The 25,308-nt window shown below is 37.8% G+C and overlaps 1 protein-coding gene across 1 annotated transcript; it reads left to right on the top strand.

Annotated features, from left to right (window-relative positions):
* The first annotated feature begins 6,773 nt into the window (after window positions 1-6,773).
* LOC121377268 lies at window positions 6,774-18,730 on the top strand. Its single transcript, XM_041505197.1, has 4 exons — window positions 6,774-6,843; window positions 11,089-11,161; window positions 14,268-14,507; window positions 16,317-18,730. Exons 3-4 carry the CDS (start codon window positions 14,304-14,306, stop codon window positions 17,211-17,213), a joined length of 1,101 nt encoding a protein of 366 aa, XP_041361131.1. The 5' UTR covers window positions 6,774-6,843; window positions 11,089-11,161; window positions 14,268-14,303; the 3' UTR covers window positions 17,214-18,730.
* The last annotated feature ends 6,578 nt before the right edge of the window (window positions 18,731-25,308 follow it).

Here is a 25,308-nt window from a genome sequence, read left to right as displayed (position 1 = left end):
ACACACTCACATTTATAACCAATCACAGGACTTGTGGTGTTAACTTCTGTATCAAAAGTTCGGTACACCTCGAACTTCGACCCAGCCGGAAATTAATTGGTATAGTGCAACCTATAGCATAGACGTCACACGTTCGTTTCAGTCAGTGGTGACATCGCTGGTAGACAGAAAATCAGAAATCACAGGTAAGACATTTCGTATTTAATTTGTAATTATTCATTACTCTAAGGTCTCTCTCTCTCTCTCTCTCTCTCTCTCTCTCTCTCTCTCTCTCTCTCTCTCTCTCTCTCCACACACACATACATACATACATAAATACATCAAATACATACATACATACATCAATACATACATACATACATACATACAAACAAACAAACAAACATACTTTAGTACATACATACATGCCCCAATAGCTCAAAAGGTGTCGTGGCAAGTCTGCAAGTTGTGGACGATTCGGTGCCATAGGTTCGAGTCACAGCAACGGCATGGGACAATTTGTGAGGCCAGAAATAATTTAATTATCCCCTGCGCCAGTGCGTTAATATCTATGTATGTAACAGCCAACCTCGACATACATACAATATATAGATATTCATACATCAATACATACATACATACATCAATACATACATACATACATACACACACACACACACACACGCACGCACACACATAACGTACATACATACATACATACATACATACATTGTACATACATACATGCACAAATGCTCGCACGCACGCACACACAAACACGTCCCCACGTACACATACATCCACATATAAAGGCACATATAATGCACGTGTTACATATCATGTCAGCAGAGTTTAGACTTTGTTCACTCTGGTATCAAAGTATTGTTATTCTTTGTACGATCCCAATTCTTTCCCGGTGACGTCAACGGTCATCGTACAATGTACTATAGGTGCGCATCAAATACATACACTTCATTTGTCACGCGCTCGCATAGTGTCCTGCATGCCGGGTAAGTATATACTGTTATAATATAATAACTCGTTACTTATTATAAATCTAGAGTTAATTTCTAATACCTGCTGTTGAATTTATTTTATCTTCTTTTTTATTATTATTTCATAGTTTAGTTGCTATAACATTGTTTAAAGAAAAAAGAAAGAAATGTTTTATTTAACGACGCACTCAACACATTTTATTTACGGTTATATGGCGTCAGACATATGGTTAAGGACTACATAGATTTTGAGAGGAATCCCGCTTTCGCCACTACATGGGCTACTATTTCCGATTAGCAGCAAGGGATCTTTTATTTGCGCTTCCCACAGGCAGGATAGCACAAACCATGGCCTTTGTTGAACCAGTTATGGATCACTGGTCGGTGCAAGTGGTTTACACCTACCCATTGAGCCTTGCGGAGCACTCACTGAGGGTTTGGAGTCGGTATCTGGATTAAAAATCCCATGCCTCGACTGGGATCCGAACCCAGTACCTACCAGCCTGTAGACCGATGGCCTAACCACGACACCACCGAGGCCGGTCATTGTTTAAAGGGACAGACTCTAGTTTCAACCCGTGTAAATTAACACTAAGTTTAGTTAATCTACAAACCCAGGGCCCCGTTCCACAAAGCGATCTTAGCACTAAGATCACCTTAGTGCATAAGGTACTTATGCACTTAAGGTGATCTTAGGGCTAAGATCGCTTTGTGGAACGGGGTCCTGTAACACATTTGGATCAAGTTACAATTGAGTGAAACATGAGTCTATGACTTTGAAATGGTGAAATACCCTCTAAAATAGACTAAAACTCGACTCCATAACTGTTACTTTTCACCGGCCTTGGTGGCGTCGTGGTTAGGCCATCGGTCTACAGGCTGGTAGGTACTGGGTTCGGATCCCAGTCGAGGCATGGGATTTTTAATCCAGATACCGACTCCAAACCCTGAGTGAGTACTCCGCAAGACTCAATGGGTAGGTGTAAACCACTTATACCGACCAGTGATCCATAACTGGTTCAACAAAGGCCATGGTTTGTGCTATCCTGCCTGTGGGAAGCGCAAATAAAATACCCCTTGCTGCTAATCGGAAGAGTAGCCCATGTAGTGACGACAGCGGGTTTCCTCTCAAAATCTGTGTGGTCCTTAACCATATGTCTGACGCCATATAACCGTAAATAAAATGTGTTGAGTGCGTCGTTAAATAAAACATTTCTTTCTTTCTGTTACTTTTCAGACGCACGTACGTTTTAAAAAAAATATGAGAAATACATTTTGTGATATTAAAAACACCAGGATGACCAAAGATACTTTGGATGTACGGAAATTGATAATCTAAACTATAAAATCTAAGTAAAGTATGATTTCAGTTATCATAAACGGCTCTAATAGTAAAAAATATGCCTTAGTGTTTAAACACTCGGGTATGTCCCTTTAATGACTAAAACTACACAAGAATGCAAAACATCTTCCTGTTAAGGATATCATAGCCCGAGTTGGGGCCATTGGTCTATTACTTGTTCTAGCCAGTGCACCACGACTGGTATATCAAAGGGCCGTGGTGTGTGCTATCTTGTCTGTCTGTCTATATATAAAAAAGATCCCTTGCTACTAATGGAATTTTTTTTTAGCGGGTTTCCTTTCTAAGACTATATGTCAAAATTACCAAATGTTTGACAGCCAATAGCCGATGATTAATGAATCAATGTGATCTAGTGGTGTCGATAAACAAAAGAAACTTTACACATGTAGCAACCCAAATTACCTACGCCCATACGAAAAAGAAATGTCTTAGGACGGTCAGAAAGTTTAAAGTTTTTATTTAACGACACCACTATAGCACATTGATTCATTAATCATCGGCTACTGGATGCGCGGTCGATTTAGGATCGATCCCTGTCAGTGGGCCCATTGGGCTATTTTTCGTTCAGATGGTGCATATAAAAGACCCTTTGCTACTAATGCAAAAATGTAGTGGGTTTCCTCTCTAAGACAATATATCCAAGAAAGAAAGAAAGAAAGAAATGTTTTATTTAACGACGCACTCAACATATTTTATTTACGGTTATATGGCGTCAAACATATGGTTAAGGACCACACAGATAATGAGAGAGGAAACCCGCTGTCGCCACTTCATGGGCTACTCTTTTCGATTAGCAGCAAGGGATCTTTTATATGCACCATCCCATAGACAGGATAGTACACACCACAACCTTTGATATACCAGTCGTGGTGCATGGCTAGAACGAAAAATACAATATATCAAAATTACCGAAGAAAGAAAGTTTGTTTTGTTTAACGACACCACTAGAACACGTTGATTTATTAATTATCGGCTATTGGATGTCAAGTATTTGGTAATTTTGACATATAGTCTTAGAGAGGAAACCCGCCACGTTTCCATTAGTAGCCAGGGATCTTTTGTATGCAAATTCCCACATACAGGATAGCACATACCACGGCCTTTGATATACCAGTCGTGGTGCACTGGCTGGAACGAGAAATATCCCAATTGGCCCACCGACGGGGATCGATCCCAAACAGACAGCGCATCAAGCGAGTGCTTTACCACTGGGCTACGTCCCGCCCCCAAAATGACCAAATGTTTGACATCCAGTAGCCGATGATTAATAACTCAATGTGCTCTAGTGGTGTCGATAAACAAAAGAAACTTTTTAACTTTAGTCTCTGACCACATTTAAGAGTGGGGCGTGACGTAGCCTAGTGGTAAAGCGCTCGCTTGATGCGCGGTCGGTTTGGGATCGATCTCCGTCGGTGGGCCCATTGGGCTATTTTTCGTTCAGGCCAGTGCACCACGACTGGTATATCAAAGGCCGTGGTATGTGCTATCCTGTCTGTGGGAAAGTGCATATAAAAGATCCCTTGCTGCATTAGAACAAATTTAGAGGCTTTCCTCTGATGACTATATGTCAAAATTACCAAATGTTTGACATCCAATAGCCGATGATTAATGAATCAATGTGCTCTAGTGGTGTTGTTAAACAAACCAAACATCTAAGAGTTTTCAGCAATAATACGTGTGGCACTTGTAACCACCTACTATACTCCCTTACTACCGGCGGTCGTTAGTTAACTTATTGACGTATTTTACGTAGGGCAATATTCTTGTAACTCTCCATTCCCGAAAAATAATGTGACTCGGCCCTAGTGGGTCTCGTCTCCGATATTTTCCAGGAATGGAAAATAAATAAGTCGGTCATTCACCTTGCAAAATCATTGGAACTGCGGTGCGGTAAGATTTATTCTGTCAAGCCAATCCTAGGAGAGTGCAAGAAGAATTAAATAGTCTTGTGATGTGCTCGCGTCGGCCATACATACTTGACACATTCATTTGTTTATTCTGAAGAAGGGTGATCCACCTCATTGTGAGCATTTTTAGTGTACTCTGACGGTTTGTCACATTGTGGTGGAGTGCAATCATTTTGGACCGACGAGGAAAAATATATTTGGTACCGTAGACTAAATGCGATGGAATCGTTTCGATTTCACCGTGAACTTGTTTTTAAATTTTTTTTTTTTAATGTACTTACCTATGATAATTGTATGTTTGCGCAGCTCTTCACAATTATATTTTAATTTAATTTTTGAATTTTTATATTGATTTCATAATCACTTTATTATGTAATGACCTTTCTTTGACATCTAGTAGCCAGTAAATTCATTCATTCGTTAATTTATTCAGTCATTCATTCATTCGTTCGATCGATCATTCGTTCGTTCGTTCGTTTGTTCGTTCGATCATTCGTTCGTTTGATCATTCATTCATTCGTTTGTTCGTTCGTTTGTTCATTCGATCATTTGTTCGTTCCTTCGATCATTCATTCGTTTCTTCGATCATTTATTCTTTCATTCATTCCCTTATGTGTAATTTAACGTATCATTCGTTCGTTCTTTTGCTAGATCATTCATTCATTCACTAATTCATTCATTCACTCATTTATTCATTCATTCATTCATTCCCCTATACATTGTGTAATTTAACGTATATATCATCATCATCGTCATCATTGTTATTACTATTATTATCACCATCACCATCATCACCAATTACCAATTATTATTATTATTATTAGTAGTAGTAGTAGTAGTAGTAGTAGTAGTAGTAGTATAAGAAGAAGTAGTAGTAGTAGTAGAAGAAGTAGTACTAGTAGAAGTAGTAGTAGTAGTAGAAGAAGAAGTAGTAGTATTAGTAGTAGTAATAGTAGAAGAAGTAGTAGTAATAGTAGAAGAAATAGTAGTAGTAATAGTAGAAGAAGAAAAAGTAGTAGTAGTAGTAGTAGAAGAAATAGTAGTTGAAGAAGTAGTAGTAGTAGAAGTAGTAGTAGTACTAGTAGTAGTTGTAGTAGTACTAGTAGTAGTACTAGTAGTAGAAGTAGTAGTAGTAGAAGTAGTAGTAGAAGAAGTAGTAGTAGTAGTAGAAGTAGTAGTAGTAGTAGTACTAGTAGTACTAGTACTAGTAGTAGTAACAGTAGTAGTAGTAGTAGTACTAGTAGTAGTAGTAGTAGTACTAGTAGAAGTAGACGTAGTAGTAGACGTAGAAGTAGTAGAAGTAGTAGTAGTAGAAGTAGTAGTAGTAGTAGAAGAAGAAATAGTAGTAGTAGAAGAAGTAGTAGAAGTAGTACTAGTAGTAGTAGTAGAAGTAGTAGTAGTAGTAGTGGAAGTAGTAGTAGAAGAAGTAGTAGTAGTAGTAGAAGTAGTAGTAGTAGTAGAAGTAGTAGTAACAGTAGCAGTAGTAGTAGTAGTAGTAGTAATAATAATAGTAGTAGTAGTAGTAGTAGTAATAGTAATAATAGTAGTAGTAATAATAGCAGTAGTAGTAATAGTAGCAGTATCGCAATACCCGAAAATAATTAACACTTCCTAATAACTAGGATAATTGCGTGTCTTTTCCCAGCGATAGCATTACCAATTTTATAACAAAACCAAAATGTCTCTGGTATGCGGACAATGGGAAAATTGCAAGTCATGCCAAATATTTCCTTGAAAATCAACCCTAAAAATTCCGGATACCACGGTACCCGGTATTACTCTTCACTCCGGCTTCAGCCAATAGTATCGCCCGAGTCTTCTTCCTGAACGATAAGTATCAATTGGTTGTTCCTTGTTTTACTCGCAATATACGGATCTTACCGTACTATATATACGAAACTGTGTCTTGTCTTGTCTGTCTGTGTGCGTGTGTGTGTGTGTGGGGGGGGGGGGGGGGGGGGGGGGGCGTGGGGGGGGGGGGGGGGGGGGCGTAGCCCAATGGTAAAGCGTTCGCTTGATGCGCGGTCGGTCTAGGATCTATCCCCGTCGATAAGCCCATCGGGCTTCTTCTCGTTCCAGCCAGTGCACCACGACTGGTATATCAAAGGTTGTGGTATTTCCTGTCCTGTCTGTGGGATGGTGCATATAAAAGTGCCTTGCTACTGATGAAAACATTTAGCGGGTTTCCTCTTTGAGACTATATGTCAAAATTACCATATGTTTGCAATCCTATAGCCGATGATTAATAAATCAATTTGCTCTAGTGGTGTTGTTAAACAAAAAGAAACTTTAGTCCAGTTTGTAGAATGAAATGAGCTGTCTGTTCCACTTCTCATATTATGCCACCATCGTCTGCAACTACACCCGGTTTCCATAAAATTTACCGATCTGCGGCTACTTTCGCCTTGCTTCACATTGTATTGGAAACTATATAGGTTTTAGCCTACTCAGCGATTTTCAGCTTTCACTTTCCAGTTAAACAGAAATCTGCCATTTTTGTTATCGATCTGTTTTTTCTTTCTTTTTCAGCTGAAAGCTAATAAATAGAAGTGCAGTAGCGTCTGAAGAATAGTGTACGTAAAAAAGTGTTTGTAGCCAGGTAGGTGTTAACTGTAGTTAAAGGGACATTCCTGAGTTTGCTGCAATTATTAAGTTGTTATCGACTAACAGAGACTTTTTAACGATTGTAATTACATATCAAATACATTTTTCTGCATACAATATTAGTGGTTGTATATTAAACGTGTTTCTGATCGCTCTACTATTTGTACTAGGTTAAATTTCATTTTATTTCCTAAAATATATTTTTTCGTACGTACGAAATTATTTGAAGACAAAATCCAATTTGGGCTTCTTACAAATATTAAGACGACCAGAAACACATTGAATATACAGACATTGATATTCTAAACAAGAAAATATATTTAATAAGTTTAATCGTAGAAATATTTTATTTTTCGGAAACATCTTACAATGCAGCAAACTCAGAAATGTCCCTTTAATGAATCAATGCTCTCTAGACGTGTTGTTAAACAAAAACAAAAAATTTAAAGAGATTTGTTACATATTAATACATATTAACAATTGTCGCAAACTCCGAATAGTTTTTTTTAACGTTATTAGGAAATGAGAAATATGGAAGATCTCCGATAATTAAAAAAAAAAAAAAAATATTGATAGTTCAACTAAAAATAATGTTTTTTTATTATAATTTTTACTTTTATTTATTTATTTTACTTTACTTTATTTTATTTTATTTTTAAAAAATATTTTCACTTTTGTTGTTCTGTTCTGTTCTATTCTATTCTATTCTATTCTACTCTATTCTGCCTTTTAATTAAACAAATATTCAATTGAATATATTCAATTTATGTTATTAATTATTATGGTGACCAGTAGCGGTGAATGTTTTTATCAATATATAACGCAGGCACTGATTTTGTGAAGGCGTAGAGCGCACCCCTCCCTCTTTTACCCCCTCCCCAGGCGCGTGCGCAGGGGGGGGGTGGGGGTCGACCCCCCCCTACTCAAGGCGAAAAAAAAATTAATATCCCGATTTTTTACATTCCTGTGAAAGCAGCTCGACTAGCCAGCAGAAAACACCTCAGAATAGCCCTAAAAGGGGTCAATTTTTCAAAAATTTTTAGGGGGAGGGCCCCCAGGACCCCCCCCCACGGGCTTCGCGCCCCCTGCTAAATTTCCTGCGCACGCCCCTGCTCCCTCATTCACCTCTCCCCATTTTCTTTGGAATCCTTGCATTGCTCAAAAATACTTTATATCAAAAAGTCAAAAATAAATTAATTTTTTTAAAGTTTAACTCAGTCGGTTGATGTGCTTGTGTCGCAGGATCGGATCACCTAGGTGGATCCATTCAGCTGATTTTCTCATTTTTCATTTGTTCTCTCGTTCCAACCAATGCATCACAACTGGCATATCAAAGGCCGTGGTATGTGCTATCCTGTCTGGGATGGTGCATGTTGAAAACAAAATATATCCTGGCTACTAATGGAAAGATGTTGCGGGTTTTCACTAACACAATACCGTCAAAATTACCAAGATTTAATGCTTGACATCCAATAGTCGATGGTTATTAAATCAATGTGTTCTAGTGGTGGTGTTAAACAAAAGAAACTTTTGCCCCCTCCCCCCCCCCCCCCCTCCACACCAATCAACTTTAAAAACAAATTACATTTTATAAAATCATACATACATATATAAATACATACATTGTATGGGTCCCATCCCCAATAGTGGGTTGCCCCACACCCTCCCACCCCATAAATTCCTGGCTAAGTACGCCAGTGTCCAGGATGTATAAGACGGAAAACATTCCAGTTTTCATCAGTGCCACATTTAGCACGCTTAGTCTTATTCCATACATGTTTGTATTTTCGTCACACGTATCAGGTGACTTGTTTTCGCGAACTACGTTTCAAAACCTGTCGTCCATTTTACTTCTGCGATTCTGAGTCGCGTCTCATATTCTATCCATCAACTTGAACGAGTTTTTACAGGTACGTAAGATCAAAGTATTTTCAGATCCAGGCGTTAGTTAAAGTTTGTTTTGTTTAACGTCACCACTAGAGCACATTGATTTATTAATCATAAGCTATTGGATGTCAAATATTTAGTAATTCTGACACGTAGTCATCAGAGAAAACCCGCGACATTTTTCCTAATGCAGCAAGGGATCTTTTATATGCACTTTACCACAGATAGGAAAGCACATACCACGGCAACTTTCATTTAAACCATATTTCATCTATCAACCGAGCGAGTTACGGCAGTACAGGTGTTTTTTGGTTTATTTTAAATAGGCCGGTCAAAGTATTTTCAGACTCGCATTCAAGAGGAGGATAGTTTGGTGATGGTGATGACCACCCCTCTTATCTCTTTGAACTCCAAAATTACCCCCCCCCCCCCCCCCCCCCCCCCCCGTTTTTTAATTTTTAATTTTAAATATTTATTCCAGTCCGTCATTTACACGGCACACATCTCATGCTGGAACAAACAAAAAAAACCCCAAAAAACAAACAAAAACAAACAAAACAAAAACACCTTTTTTTTTTTCTTTTTTTTTTTTTTTCGTGCTTATATCCAATTAAGGTTCAAACACGCACGCATCTCATCTATCAGGACTGTCTGTCCAGGACTTTAGATTAGTGGTTAGTTGTTAGTGGTTACTGAGAGAGAAGTCGGTGTGGTGGCCTTACCCGTACTCACTGAGTCGTTTAAACTCACGCTGGGTGGAAGCCGGTACAGGGATACGAACCCAGTACCTACCAGCCTTATGTGCGATGGCTCAAACACTACAACACCAAGGCCAGTACTTGTCCCTAAATATAATTATATATATACTCTTCAAAAAAAGTAGGGGAACTCTAATAAGAATTTACAATTGCCAAAATTGTAAAGTATATTCGCTCTGGGTGGTTATAATAATAGTGAAATTTGAAAACATTTGGCGGGTTACAGTAGGTTTTATGACCACCAAAGATCTTGAAGGACGATTGGGGTAAAAAGTGAAATTTGAAAGTTGGCGGGGTTCAAACAATAAAAATGGCTAAAAACAAAACAATAACAATACTGTTATACTGAACTACTGGTTGTAATGTTTTCCCAATTAATTCACTATTATCATATAACCATTCCCCACAACTAATATACTTTACAATTTTGGCAATTGTAAATTCTTATTAGATTTCCCCTACTTTTTATGAAGAGTATATATTAATTTTGAATTTTTTTTTTTACGATCCCTCTCCAAACCTTCCCCAAAGTTCCTTTGGCATTCCGCCTCATGTCATTGCGCCCCCCTCCCCTCCCCAATGGATTTTCTGGATCCGCCACTGACAGTGATGGATCTTTTATTTGCGCATTCCACAGACTGGACAACACATACTATAGCCTTTGACGTACTAGTCATGGGGCACTGGTTGAAACAAAGAGAAAAGAAGATGAGAGAATGGGTCCACAGAGGAGGTTCGATCCTGCGACCAGCCCCCCCCCCCCCCCCCCCCCAGGCGAGCTCTCTGCCGACTGAGCTAAATTCCGCCACCAGATCTGTCATATGCACACACCACGGCCTTTGACATACCATTCATGGGGCACTGGTTGGAATGAAAACAAAAATCAGAGAATAGGCCTACAGTGGTCCGATCCTGCAACGAAAACACCCTATATTTCTCCCATGGATCTTTCATATGCACATACCCACATACAGGGCAGCACATACCATGCTATTTTAAATATCATTCGTAGATGATAGGTTCGGACGGGGAGAAAACAATGGGGTTGGGTCCTCCTAGACCCAAGCACATTCAATGCGAGTGAATTTTTACAGTATTATTAATAAGACATAATAATACATAAAGTTTATGATAAACAGTAACAAATAAATAAATAAATATGGCAGACTTGTATCAGCAGTGGCATACATATTAACACCAGGCTGCAACAACACTACGTAATATGACAACACAGCAGTGTTGACCGATTTTCTTGTCCCTGGCGCTATCTGGTTCACGTTAGTGCACACTCGAAACAACTGACATCAATAAAATGTTGATACCAGTCTAGAAGCTTCGATGTCACGTGCTATTTGTTTTTATGTCTATAAATAGCACGCTGACATCACATACTCGCCATCTGATTGGGTGACCCGAGCGACCTCTCGTATCATTGGCTGTAACGTCTGACGTCGGTAGTCGTACATGACCCCGATATATAGTAGCTGTTTTGTTTACAATGATGGAGAAACATTTGACGTCGCTATCTTAATAAGTTGTGCTTTGTAGCTCTGTGAGTCATCTGTGGATACCAATTGATTTTTTTCACAATTCAGGCGTGATATAGCTATATCAGTGAACACGGAACAGTATCTCGGCAGATCAGAAACCCCGGACCCTGGACCGAAGGTAGGTGATTAGGTCGTGACTCGATGTCAGTTTCTATTTTTCTCGGAATTCCCCATGTGATTTCGGGCCGTTTTTCTTGGTATGTATCCGTTTGCCGTGGACAAATGACAGTTATCAGCTGATTGACACTTCCTAGAAGTAGAAACGATAACTTGTTGGTAACAAAATGACATCAGCAGTTTTTCGGATGTAGTCATTTTTATGTTTAGTTACAAACGAGTATTGTTATACCAGAATATAAGAAATCGTCGAAATGTCGTTTTGCCCTCTGTGATAAAATTGCCAAATGTCAGTATGACATTGTCATCATTTGTGGAAAGTCGCGGTGGAACGGTAGTATTTTCATGGGTACACGTGGGTACAAGTTGACTATTTCTCTAAAATGACATTTCATTAAATCTGAAATATAATTATTAAATTCCCAAGTACCGTAATCATAAATCAATTAATTATGACTAAATTTTAATTATTTAGTTGTGATTATTGGGGGTATTTAATGTATAAAATATTGATAACTAATAATATTAATAGTATTTGATACCCTTCGATAAAGCTAAAAATGTTGTTACATTTTTTTTCTGACATTCAGAATTTATTTTTATATTTATTTTTTTACATTTCTGCATATATCTATTTACCGTGGTACCAAAAACATCCGAGTATATTTTGTATTACCTGGCCTCAATAAAGTAGTAACAAGATATTTTTAAAACAAACATCTGCCCATTTTGAACTTCGTGTATTATTGTATTATATAGTTAACATTGGAGTGTAAACTGGGGTGTGGTTCAGATAATACTATAATATCTCGGTCACTTGGGGTTCAGTTTGTAGGACAGTTTCCGAATTCCACTAACCGACAAATGTCGATGCATCACGATTCGTCACGAATGAATAAGCGTCACACTATTTACAACGAGCGCGTAAGAGCAGGGGACAAAGTAGGTCATTTGAATATGCTGACAATGGAAAACAATTTGTCATCTGCAATTCGCGGATTTGCTGTGTCAGATTTGGGGGCATCGAAACCGTGTCCTCCTTCCCCTTTAAAATACATAGTAGCGGATGAAGGAAGTCAAAATATTTAACGGGATGGGGGAAGGGGGCGTAGGGTTATAGTGTCATGTAGCCCTTCCCTGTTATAATATGGGAGGATAGGATAGGGCTACAGGGCAGTGGGAACACTCGAACTTTACATGTTATTACATTTTAAAGCGGTGAAAAGGGTAGGTTCGAAATTTTAATATTTGTGTGAGGTGGGGGGGGGGGGAGAGAGAGAGAGAGAGAGAGAGAGAGAGAGAGAGAGAGAGAGAGAGAGAGAGAGAGAGAGAGAGAGACCAACAAGTATAGGTGAGATTTTGTATTGGCCTACATAGTGTACATGTACATTAAAACAAATTGTTACTTGTTTAAACCAGAAATATATGTATCAACTAATGTTTACCATATAATGCTCATTAGAGGGCTGTATGTTTAAAGTGACTGTCCTGAATTTGCAGCCATTGTAAGATGTTTGCGATATTAAACAGAGCCTTGTTGGCGACTACTATTTCATACTAAATACATTTTCTAGTTCAGAATACCAGTGTCTGTATATCGAATGTGTTTGCGGTCGTATACTAATGTTTGTAGCACTCAGTTTTTACTTTAATTCGTGATATATATTTTTTCATACGTACGAAATTATTGGGCGGTAAAATCGGTCTGGGCTACTACAAGCATTAGGACAACAACAAACGCCTTGTAAATACAGACACTGATATTCTAAATAAGAAAATGTATTTAATTTGTATGTTACGTCATCGAAAAGGCTCTATTGGTCGGAAACAATTTTACAATGGTTGTAAACTCAGGACTGAAAGAAAGAGAAATGTTTTATTTAACGACGCACTCAACACATTTTAATTTCGGTTATATGGCGTCAGACATATGGTTAAGGACCACACAGATATTGAGAGAGGAAACCCGTTGTCGCCACTTCATGGGCTACTCTATTCGATTAGCAGCAAGGGATCTTTTATATGCACCATCCCACAGACAGGATAGTACACACCACGGCCTTTGATATTCCAGTCGTGATGCACTGGCTGTGACGAGAAATAGCCCAAATGGGCTCACCGATGGGGATCGATCCCAGACCGACCGCGCATCGAGCGAGCGCTCTACCACTGGGCTACGTCCCGCCCCTAACTCAGGAATGTCTCTTTAATAAATGAAACGACACAAAACCACAGAGGCATAAATAGGTAAAGTATTGGGACAACTGTATTAATAAATACAGGCGCGGATTTACATATCTAAATATGAAAATAAATTTGTATTAATAAATACATGCGCGGATCCAATGGGGGTGGAGGAGGGGGGGGGGGGGAGGGTTTTGGGGTGCGCATCTCTTGCCCAGAACTTGGGAATCCTCTAAATAATTCATGCTACTTTGGAATACCGGATGTTTTCTTTTTGGTCATTGCACCCCCTCTCTAGAGAAATCTACAGCCGGTACTGAAATACGATTCAGTATTTATATTTGATTGAATGTTTGTAATTATATTATGTTTGCGGGACGGAACACAGCCCAGTGGTGAAGCGCTCGCTAAATGCGAAGTCGGTCTAGGATTGATCCCCGTCAATGGGACATTTCTCGTTCCAGCTAATGCTCCACGACTGGTATATCAAAGGTATATAGTATGTGCTATCCTGAATGTGGGATGATGTATATAAAAGATCCCTTGCCACTAATGGATAAACATGTAATGGGTTTCCTCTCTATGACTATACTTCAAAATTACCAAATGTTTGACATCCAGTAGCCGATGATTAATAAATCAATGTGCTCTAGTGGTGTCAAACAAAACAAACTTTAACTTTATATTATGTTGCTGTATGTTCTTCTCTAAGACTGTATTTCAAAATTACCAAATGTTTGACATCCAATGGCCAATGATTAATAAATATATGTGCTCTAGTGGTGTCGTTAAACAAAGCAAACTTCTGTATGTTCTTCTGTTTTTTTACATTTGTGACACCCAATAGCCGATGTGTATTTTTGTGCTGGGGTGTCGTTAAACGTTCATTCATTCATTCATTCTTCTTGTTTTTATTATTTCAGAAGGCAGATGCTGCCTCGTCAGCAAAATCACCCCAAATGTCGGGTGATAAACCGGTAAAGAGGGCTGGGAAAAGGCCAGGCCGTAAACCCTCTAAAATCGACTTCAAAGCGAAACTAGAACGGAGTCGCCAAAGCGCCCGTGAATGCCGTGCGAGAAAGAAACTGCGGTACCAGTATCTGGAAGAACTGGTCGCTCACAGGGAAAAGGCGATTTATTCCTTAAGAGAGGAACTCAATTCCGTGAGTATTATGGGATGTGTTAGTGATATTTAAGATTTGGTCTATTTAAAAGGTTCTTCGTTCAATTTAATAATAATAATATGGTCTGGGTTTTTTAATTTTTAAATTTTTTATATGCATGTGTTTTAAGTTATGAAATGTAAAATATTTTGGTCTGACAAAGAATTCCATTAGTTGAACAAGCAGGTGCATCGCAAGAGAGGGTTTGGTGTGAATGACGACTTGTAATTAAAACAAATATATACATATATCTTATTAATTCATTCATTCATTCATGTATTCATTTCTTTTACAAAAATGTAATTCCTTTTAAAACATCCTGGTGACGCCCTTAATTTGAAAAAGTGCATGAACGCATTTAAATAATATATATATACACCAGGGCCCATGCTTATACAACTTTTAGAGTCCTGACTCAATCTCTAATGACGTCACACACATACAATTTGTATGCATTGCCATGACGTCACTTTCTCAGACTCTATTAAGAGTCTCGAGTCTAGACACTGAACGTTTTGTTAGCACCAGGCCAGACTCAATCTCTAATGACGTCACACACATACAATTTATATGCATTGCCATGACGTTACTTTCTCAGACTCTGTTAGAGTCTCGAGTCTAGACTCTAAACGTTTTGTTAGCACCAGGCCTGACTCAATCTCTAATGACGTCACACGCATACAATTTATATGCATTGCCATGACGTTACTTTCTCAGACTCTGTTAGAGTCTCGAGTCTAGACTCTAAACGTTTTGTTAGCACCAGGCCAGACTCAATCTCTAATGACGTCACACACATACAATTTATATGCATTGCCATGACGTTACTTTCTCAGACTCTGTTAGAGTCTCGAGTCTAGACTCTAAACGTTTTGTTAGCACCAGGCCAGACTCAATCTCTAATGACGTCACACACATACAATTTATATGCATTGCCATGACGTTACTTTCTCAGACTCTATTAGAGTCTCGAGTCTAGACTCTAAACGTTTTGTTAGCACCAGGCCTGGATTGGACCTTATTTAATTTCCTTTAGTTTTACAATGGACGTTTGAGATTATTTTGATGTCTCTTGAATAAAATAATACTACGTGGACCATTAAAAAACAACAACAGCAACAACAAACAACCATGTATTTCGAGGTTCATCTAAAAACAAAATCAACAATAAACCCCCAAAACCCCAAAAGGCAAACAAAACAAAAAACAAAACAAAACAAAAAACCCCAACCCAAAAAACCCCCATGAAAAACAACAAACAAAAAAGCAACAGCAAAATAATAATAATAATAATAATAATAATAATAAAAATAAAATAAATAAGACAACAACTTCTAAAACCAATGGAGTTATACAACAGGTGGGTTCTTTGTAAAAGTTCACTGTGAATGATGCATTGGATGATAAATTTATATCACACGAATTTGTTTTTATGTCGATGAAAATCTGTATATACAAACCCCCACCCAAACCACCAACCCAAACGAACAACCAACAAATGTATTATGTATATGTACATACCCAAACTTTTACCAAAAGACACCCCCACCCCCAATTGACCCACACCTGTCATTTTGATCAGTGAAGTTTTTCATTAAATGCGGAAATAAAATGGATTCAAAGCGTCTTTGTGTTGTTCTTTTACGTGTTTCTACACACATATGACGTCATCTAACCGATAACACGTCACAACGGATGCACGTACGTGCAGTTTGTGAAACCTCGGTCAAGTTTTTGCCACACTGGCCATTTTTGTTTCTGCAAGGTCGGACTTTTTTTTAAATGTCTGTTTTTTGTATGTCCCCATAGTACAAGAATTGGTGTATTCAAGCGGATAACGGAATCGTTTCGAAAGAACTCCTTAAGAACATTGTCGGTCGTCATGACAACATCGCCGAAGCGTCGACGTCTTACGCACCTCGCTATGTGGCGCCATTATCAGCAAGGGAAGGTCACTCCAACCCGTCGGTTACGAGAGCCTCAAGTTTCCCGGAACAGATAACAGTTGGGGGTGCTTTCACCCGTGCAGCAAGTTTTCCTGAAAGTGAATCCATTGTTTACAGTCGCCCACAGCAAAGCACTGTTCACCCACATGACATTTTCCCAGGAAGGACTGCCCAAGTTTTAGATAGTTCAAATTATGTAACTTCTAGCATTTACAGTTTAGCCGGTTCCTATTCTGAACCAAACAGGACTACACCGACCAATCAGATTCGTGAATTACGCGGTACTGACCGACTAACCGGTGCAGTCCAGTTCGTTCCCAAGACGACGACGTCATTTCCCGTGACGTCTTCGGAGAGCCAGTCCGTGCCAGTGAAGAGTAGTTTCGACGTGCCGTCTGACAACACCGCTTTCCAGGATGCCTTTGACATACTGTCCAAACTGGAAGCGGCCAATTCGTCTCGATTCGTTTCAACCTGCACGAGCGACATCCCGTTTACCTATAGCCATTCGCACTCGCCCAGCCAATCGTCGTTCTCGGAGCAGCAGCCGTCGACCTCGACCGGGGTCAAAGGTCACGACATGCAGCCTTCTTGGTACTCCATACTGACCGAGCTAGAACCTCACCATTCGAGACAAGGAGCAGAATCTACTTCCGGAACGCCAACGATGGGAACACCGAAATTAGCCGAGGATGACGTGTCTCTTCCCACTGTCCTTTGCGACTTGGTAGATAGTAGTACGGACTCTTCCGATGGATAATTAGTGCTCATTTGTATAAATAATTAATGTTGTGTTTTGTGTCGGACGTGGAAAGAGGGAATTCGGAAAACCAGGCAGCAAATGGAAGTCTTAATTAGACAAGGGCAGAGGGGCGGTTAAAAGGCAGCTGGTATATGAGAAATCAAAACAATTTTAAAATGGTGCTGTGACTAATAAACCAAAGTGTGAAAAAAGGTTGTTCGTTTTGTCCACATATACATTTTGGAATTTATGACAATCGAGTGCAGATTACTAATATTCTGGATGTGAAAAGATCCGAAAAGGGTCATCTTGACGACGAAATAAGAAACTAATGAAGCCAAAAAGACAAGGCACCAAAAGGAAGGAAGACTTGTTTTTAGTGTAAACATCAATTGTTATTATTTATTGTGTTGTGTTGCTATAGACACCATTCATGAAGAAAATTAATTGTTAAAATTTAATTGTTTGAAATATTGTTTCTAAGCTGTTTTACAATGCAAACGTGGTATATTTAATACAGGGCACATATTGTTTAACTATATAACATTATTTTTATATTACTGTATACGTTGTTCTATTGATCTTTGACATTTTAACAGCAGGGAGAGAGTATTTAATAGGCATATATAGTGGGGAGGGAGAGAAAGTGAAAGAACGTGATAGAGAGAGAGAGAGAGAGAGAGAGAGAGAGAGAGAGATATTGACAGAGGTAGGGAGAGACGAATGGAGATCAAGAGAAAAACCACCTTTATCTAGTCAGTATCGTTTATATTTTTATAAATCTTTTGCTAGATTTTATTACTATTTTAAAGTCAAACTGTAATTAATTGTTATTATGTTATATCTAAACCAATTTGATATTGATCTTTGTGTCTTTTTGTGCATTTGTTCTCTTACACATATTTATAAAAAGTAAATAAATTTTGAGATTTATTCATTGTTTTGTAAATAGAAAATGTAACCATATGTTCTTAAACCTTCGGCTGTGTTCGGAAATACTCGGCTATGTTCGTTACTTAGTACCATAGGCTGTTACAAATATGATATTCTTCATGTGTAATGGCCGGTTTACTTTATTATAAATCTTTGTTTTATACAATCATCAGTGATATTTGTATTTATTACTAATATATTAATCTGAAAGTTGTTCATTGGCCCTACACCCGAGTAGTTCCGAACGGACAAATCCGAAAGTCTCCGAACAGCCAACATCATCTTTGGCTGTATGACAAGAATAAATCTCAAAACTGCTTGGTAAATATACGAACAATACCCATAGTATTAATGGAAAACAAATGGCTGGACATATATGTATCTATTGTTATAGATTACACTTTTCGTTTGGTTTTATCTTTTATGTTAGTGCAGGGCGCACATTCAGTCAATACTTTCTTTCTACGTCCGTTCGGACTGGTTGTATGTTACTGATTAAACTTATTGATCTGCTCATTTTAAAATGCACTTATTGGACTGAAATTAAAAGGACAGTATATTACCCAGATCTGTAATATTTTATAAATTATTTATTTTCTTTATTTGTGTATATAGTTTATTCATTCATTGATATACTGTAGATTTTAAGAATTGTTGTTTTTTGTTTAATGTACAAGTGGCAAAGACTTGATGAACAGAAACATATATACTGAGAAAGAAAATAAGAGAGCACTTGGTACTAATATAATATATCAAATTTAATTCACTATTAGCATCATAATGTCTTTAAAATACAATGCTGTTATGTGGGGATGAATATCAGTAATGTGGTATTTTATGTCAGTATTGTGGTTGACTTCCTGACACAATTGGGGGGGGGGGGGGGGGGGGGGGGGGGGATTTAGGTCAGTCGGTTGAGTGCTCGCTTGAGGTGCTTGCGTCGCAGGATCAAACCACCTCGGTTGGATCCATTCAACTGATTGGGGTTTTTTTTCGTTCGTTCTAACCAGTGCATCACAACTGGTCAAAGGTGGTTGGTTTCCTTTCTGTGGGATGGTGGGTATAAAAGATCCCTTGCTGCATTAGAAAAAATTGAAGGGGTTTCCTCTGATGACTTCGTGTCGGAATTACCAAATGTTTGATATCCAATAGCCGATCATTAATAAATCAATGTGCTCTAGTTGTGTCGTTAAACAAAACAAACTTCTTTTCTAAGACTACATGATGTCAGAATGACCAAAGTTATGTTTGACATCCAATAGCCGATGATTAATAAATCAGTGTGATCTAGTGGTGTCGTTAAACAAAACAAACCCTTTTTTTTCCTGGATGAGTCTCTCTGCTGTTAAGTATGTTGGTATTATCTCTTATTTCTTTCTATCAGTATATATATAAATAATACGCGCGTGCGTACGTGTGTGTATATATAATGTAATACATACTGTGTATGTATTAGGGATGTGTATTGTAAAAGAAATTTGCGTCGCAAAATGGGTACCGTGTATCACGACATGTACCATGGTGTATTTTTCACAGCAGCTTCAAATTGTAGACATTATTTTGAGGAACCGTAGTTTAACCTCGAAATATATGAGTTTCTCGGCTCGTAGGAACCGGGCGAGTGACTGTGCCCCCCTCCCCACCTTCCCCGCCCAACGAAGACACGTTTTTGTGTTCGACTTTATGTCTTGGGACCCCTCCCCCTAGTAGTGACTGTGATGGGCCTGGTTACATCGGTGTTCTGTACTTTATTAATGTTTACGTTTTGAAAACTGAACTGAGAAGTTCGGAGAACCAGTCTAAGACAGGAGACCGGTCTTTCCGACTAACAACGAATCTTTACGGAAGTTACCGAATGTATCGTTACTTGAAAGCTATCTTGTAATATGTATTATTTACCTTTTGAATCGTTATTAAATCGGTATTAATAACCGGTAATATCGCACATCCCTAGTGTATATATACACACATACATACATACACACACAAATCTAGTCATATATTTAGTTGCTTTTTAAATTTATTCCACTGGAAATATACATGTAATGTAATGATTTACTGTTGGAAGAAAATTTGCATTGTTTCAACGATTTCATTAGTCATTAACCCTGTTTTTTAAAGGAAGTATCAAGTATCAACTTATACATATTACTTTCAGCTTGTTTTTGTTTAAATTATTAACTTTTGGCATATTTAACGTGTTTGTGGTCATCCTAATGTTTTCAGTAGCTGAAAATTAATTTTATGCAAAGCTAAAAAGGTAACTTGAAAACTAGGGTTAGTGGCTTTAACGCTGATGGTGATAATATTATGTTATAACTGGTAAAAATACTCTGTATTTATTATAACTATATTATAGGCATTTATACTGGACGGAATTAATATTTTGTTTGTTTATTATTATAATAGTAATTATTTGCATTGACACATTGATAGTGAGTGGTCACGTAGTAGTTTTGGTTGCTTTTTCTTGTCAATAATAATACTTGTTAATAATTTCAATTTTGTTTGGATAATGTTATATATCAGTGTATGTAGTGGCGTTCTTTTAAATTTTGTAGAAAAGATCTGTCAAATATTTGTTCGTTTTTGTTCACAAACTTTCTTGTAATTGGCCTGTGCCTGACATTGGTTGGGGTGGGTTGGGGTGGGGTCACATGCCGTTAGTTTTTTGGTAGAATGCATGATTTGCAATGAGTCGAAGGATCTGTCCCCTCTGTGTGCTAAAATGTTTTATATTACCGTTCCACCCACTATTCCACGACTGATATTTCAAAGGCCATGGTATGTGTTGTCCTGTCTTTGGAAAAGTGTTTACAGAGATCACTTTCTGTTTATCGAGAAGTGTTCCCTGTAGAAATTGACTTGTCATAACTTTCAAGACTGTTTGATTCCTTGAGCACGCGATGGGTCGCATATATCCGTAGAAACCGGTAGCTATGTAGGGTGGAGGGTGGGTTTATGGGTGGATGGGGGATGAGGTAGCACAGGTTCCCTACTTGAGGACAAATTATCCATTATTATTATTATTATTATTATTATTTTTTTTTTTTTTATTTGGTCCTGCTCTCTATAAACAAAGTTAGAACAAAATCTGGCTTGTGTCTTTTACTCAATTGTGCCACCTACCCCGCCCCCGCCCCCCTTCAGATATCGTTCGTACGGGCCTTCTGTAAGATCGATCGCCCTGAATATAATTGTTGGATTTACTTCTGTCTCAAGCACTGCCACAACGACTCGTGTATCGAAAGTCGTGGTATGTGCTGTCTTGTCTGAGAGAAAACAAAATCCGGAAGCTTTCTTGCTTCTATTCAGTAGGATTGCCCATAATTATGTGGCTGGAGAGGTTTGCTCATTATTTAGACCAGCTGTCACAAAACCACGTTGGACACTGAAATACCAAATACAAAAATAGCTGTAGTAAAAACAAAATGTGTTGAGATCCCCCCCTCCCCCCCCCCCCCCACACACACACAATATAAAGAGACCTGGCTCCATATTCATAAACGTACTTAAGTCAGTGTATGATAGTTATCTATGTACTTTAAGTATGTATTTAGGTATCATGCATTGACTTAAGTACGTTTATGAATACGGAGCCTGGGGCCTAATTCATAACGGTCTCTTAGGTTCTGCTAGACAACAAAGCGTCCTCTTTGCAGGTCTTTTAGCATTGCACTGCGAGATCGCAAAGTTGCGATAGTTTAGTGAATTAGGCCCAATGGCTCCGTTCCACGAAGCGATCTTAGCGCTAAGATCACTTTAAGTGCATAAAGTAGTTGTGCATTTAAGGTGATCTTAGCGCTACGGTCGGTTCGTGGAACGGGGTCCAGAAGTGGGATTAGGGGCGGTAACTCGTTTTCTACAGGTATTTATTAAAAAACCAATAAGTATCCAAATAATTTGGACGTTCATGACTTATTGGTGCAGTAGATTCAAATCCTTTCAATTCGACTTCTTGTTTGAATATTTATTTATTTATTTATTTATATTTATAATATTTTCTTTTTTTAAATTTATTTAATTTACTTTTTGATGATAAAAGTGGACCCAGATTTCACGTGTGTCGTTTTTAATATACATATGCATTAGATTCAAATATAGGCCTATGTTATAATTTTTCTATAATATTTCATGTTATTTTACGAGTTGTCGCTTTGTTTTTACTTCACCCTCCTAGTCCTTTATACTATGGAATATTCATTTTGTAATCAGAAACTGAACACGTCTTTATATGTTGAGTAAGTTTGAAACTTTTTTTAATGATATTTATGTACATAATTATTATCATTATATGATGTGAAAACTTAATATTTTATTCTCAACCATGGTGGATTTGTACTGACAGTATAGGACGAGCTAGTGTCTATTTTTGTATTTATATTTATTTTGTATTGTAATCATGGCTTGATGGTTATCTGTTTATTTTGTATTTTGTATTTACTATTTATATTTACATGCACAGGACAATATCCTAACTGTTAGTGTATACACTTACAGGGTCGTACCTAGCCTAAAATAAGAGGGGTGGTATTAAAAATAATACAAAAAAATAAAAAAATTCAGGGCACAATATTGGATGGTGTTCTTCAGGTTAACAAAAGGGGCGCTTTTGAACTCAAAGCGGATCTTTCTTTTTTTATTATTATTTTTTTTTTTTTTTAACTTTCCTTGGATGCACCTGCCCCCATATCACTTCACTGGGTACGCCCCTGACTTACATTGATAGTGTATGTCATGTCCATCCTCTGTTAAATTTATTCCCGTCCCGAGTCAGACCCCCGATCCTATCGGAGGCCGGACTCTGGGTAAGCGTGTTCGAAACCCTAGTGGTATATGGACACGTTAAACCAGTTACTAAGCTAAGCTCTGTTAAATTGACTGTTTACACTGGCGTAGCGGAGGTGGGGGTATAGTTTTGGGGTGGCGAGGCCCCTTCCCCAAATCACACCCGTTTTCCTTTATTTATATTTGAAATGTCCACGGGAATAACGGGAATGTCCAAACAGATAGTCGGTAGTATAACGGGTGTGTATGTCAAGGTCAAAATGACACACTAAATTAAAAAAATATAATTACGGTAAGCCATTTAAAAGTAGTTGTTAAATTCTGCTTTCTTCGCCATAAATATTACACGATTTCAGAGTTGTAAACGTTAAAATTAAAAGATATATCACTTTACCAAAAATGTGACATCCAGGGGCGTAGCGTGACCTGGGGTGGGGGGTCGAATATGAACCAAGTGGACCCTTTTTTTATTTAGTTTTTGTACCACCAGAAACTCCATATGTATAAACCAATATGTTTTAGTTCTGAAAGCAGAGAGATAAACTAGTTTTTATATTTGTCATTATTCTGCGATTAATTATGGTTTATTTGCAATAAAAAGTAATAGTATTTATTGTTAGTATGTACATGTATATGTATAGGATTTTCGACAGAGTCTGTTACCTTTTTATTTTTGTACTCATTTCTACTGTATGACGTTTGTCGTTTTGTCAATCAATATATATTAAATATATATTTCTTAATAAACGGCTGAGTAGTATTCTTGTGTTTGGTTGTTTGTTAACCGGTACAGAATTGGTTGTTGAGGTTCGAAAAAAAATACCCCAGTAGTTTATAACCAATAGTCTTGTGGTTTCTAGAATATTTCAGCATTCTCACAATGGTCTGAATAAAACTTCTCACTGTTGAGAGAGAGAGAGAGAGAGAGAGAGAGAGAGAGAGAGAGAGAGAGAGAGGCACGTTTCCACAATGTATATCCATCAATATGTGTTTTTAAACAAATGTTTGACAATGATTTACGTATCCTCTAGATTTGTGTTGTGTCATGACTTGGCAGTGGGAAGGATATACCCATCTTTCAAGAACACCTAATATGACCACAGTGGTGTGTGTGCTCATGGTTTCATCATCGCTGTTTAAACATCCAGTGAACTCTGCCTTGTGTAGGTTCAGATTTGTCACTTGCCATCCATATAAGTGGCGGTCCTCCTTCAAGCGAAATAGGGAGAATGTTGTCATGACCCCGTACTTATAGAACTTTTAGAGTGAACTTTTAACGTCATGTCAGCGTCATACAAATTGCATGCATGTGACGTCATTAGTTTTGAGTCTAGACTCTAAAACATTTATAAGCACGTGCCCTGGGAAGTGGCAATCATTCTACAGGCGAAAGTGACAGTGGTTCATGGGAGCCGTCATGACATTGTCAAAATTTCCTTTTGACTCTTTCTTGAGTAGAGATACGAGTTTGAAGGTGTTGTTTTCTCGTTCAACTTTGTATACTGCTCCTAACTGCAAGATCCCGTGCTTATAAAACTTTTATAGTTTAGACGCGATCTCACATAACGTCATGCGCATGCAATTTGTATGGCGTTGCCATTACGTTAAAATCTCAAACTCTATTAGTCTTGAGTTCAGACTCTTAACAGTTTTATAAGCGTCAGTCCAGATACATTTTGCCATAATAAGATAAATGGTAGCTGACAGCTACTCGTGTAGTATTCTCCATATATCTGATGCGTTAGTGTTAAAAGGACATTCCCGAGTTTGCTGCAATTTTTAAGTTGTTGTCGACTAACAGAGACGTTTTAACGATTGTAATTACATATCAAATATATATTTCTGCATAAAATATTAGTGGCTGTATATTAAACGTGTTTTTGATCGTTCAAATATTTGTACTATCTTAAATTTCATTTTATTTCTTAAATATGTTTTTTTCGTACTTACGAAATTATTTGAATGAATGAATGAATGTTTAACGACACCCCAGCACGAAAAATACACCGGCTATTGGGTGTCAAACTATGGTAATGCAAACAAATAAAGTGATTATCAACATCAATATAAAAATTCAAGATTTAAATAAAAACAGTGTAAAGAACTGTGCAAAAATACAAATGTCACAGATAGATACTGACTTTTACTCAAAATTTCAATTGTATCTCGAAGAAAACAAGGGGATTTGTGCTGTATTGGCCATTCTCAAAGAGAAATTATTTGAAGACAAAATCCAGTTTGGGATTCTTACAAATATTAAGACGACCAGAAACACATTGAATATACAGACATTGATATTCTAAACAAGAAAATATATTTAATATGTAAGTTTAATCGTAGAAATATTTTATTAGTCGGAAACATCTTACAATGCAGTAAACTCAGGAATGTC

Source organism: Gigantopelta aegis, chromosome 7, assembly GCF_016097555.1.
Source record: "Gigantopelta aegis isolate Gae_Host chromosome 7, Gae_host_genome, whole genome shotgun sequence".
In the NCBI taxonomy this organism is placed as follows: Eukaryota; Metazoa; Mollusca; class Gastropoda; order Neomphalida; family Peltospiridae; genus Gigantopelta; species Gigantopelta aegis.
Note: the sequence above shows the minus strand (reverse complement) of the source record. Positions and strands in the feature narration are given on the sequence as shown.

Bases quoted from the DNA above. Each gene is read 5' to 3' on its own strand.
- LOC121377268 (XM_041505197.1), top strand. From the start codon at position 14,304: ATGTCGGGTGATAAACCGGTAAAGAGGGCTGGGAAAAGGCCAGGCCGT. The intron at 14,508-16,316 runs GTGAGTATTATG...ATGTCCCCATAG, and splicing joins TAAGAGAGGAACTCAATTCC to TACAAGAATTGGTGTATTCA.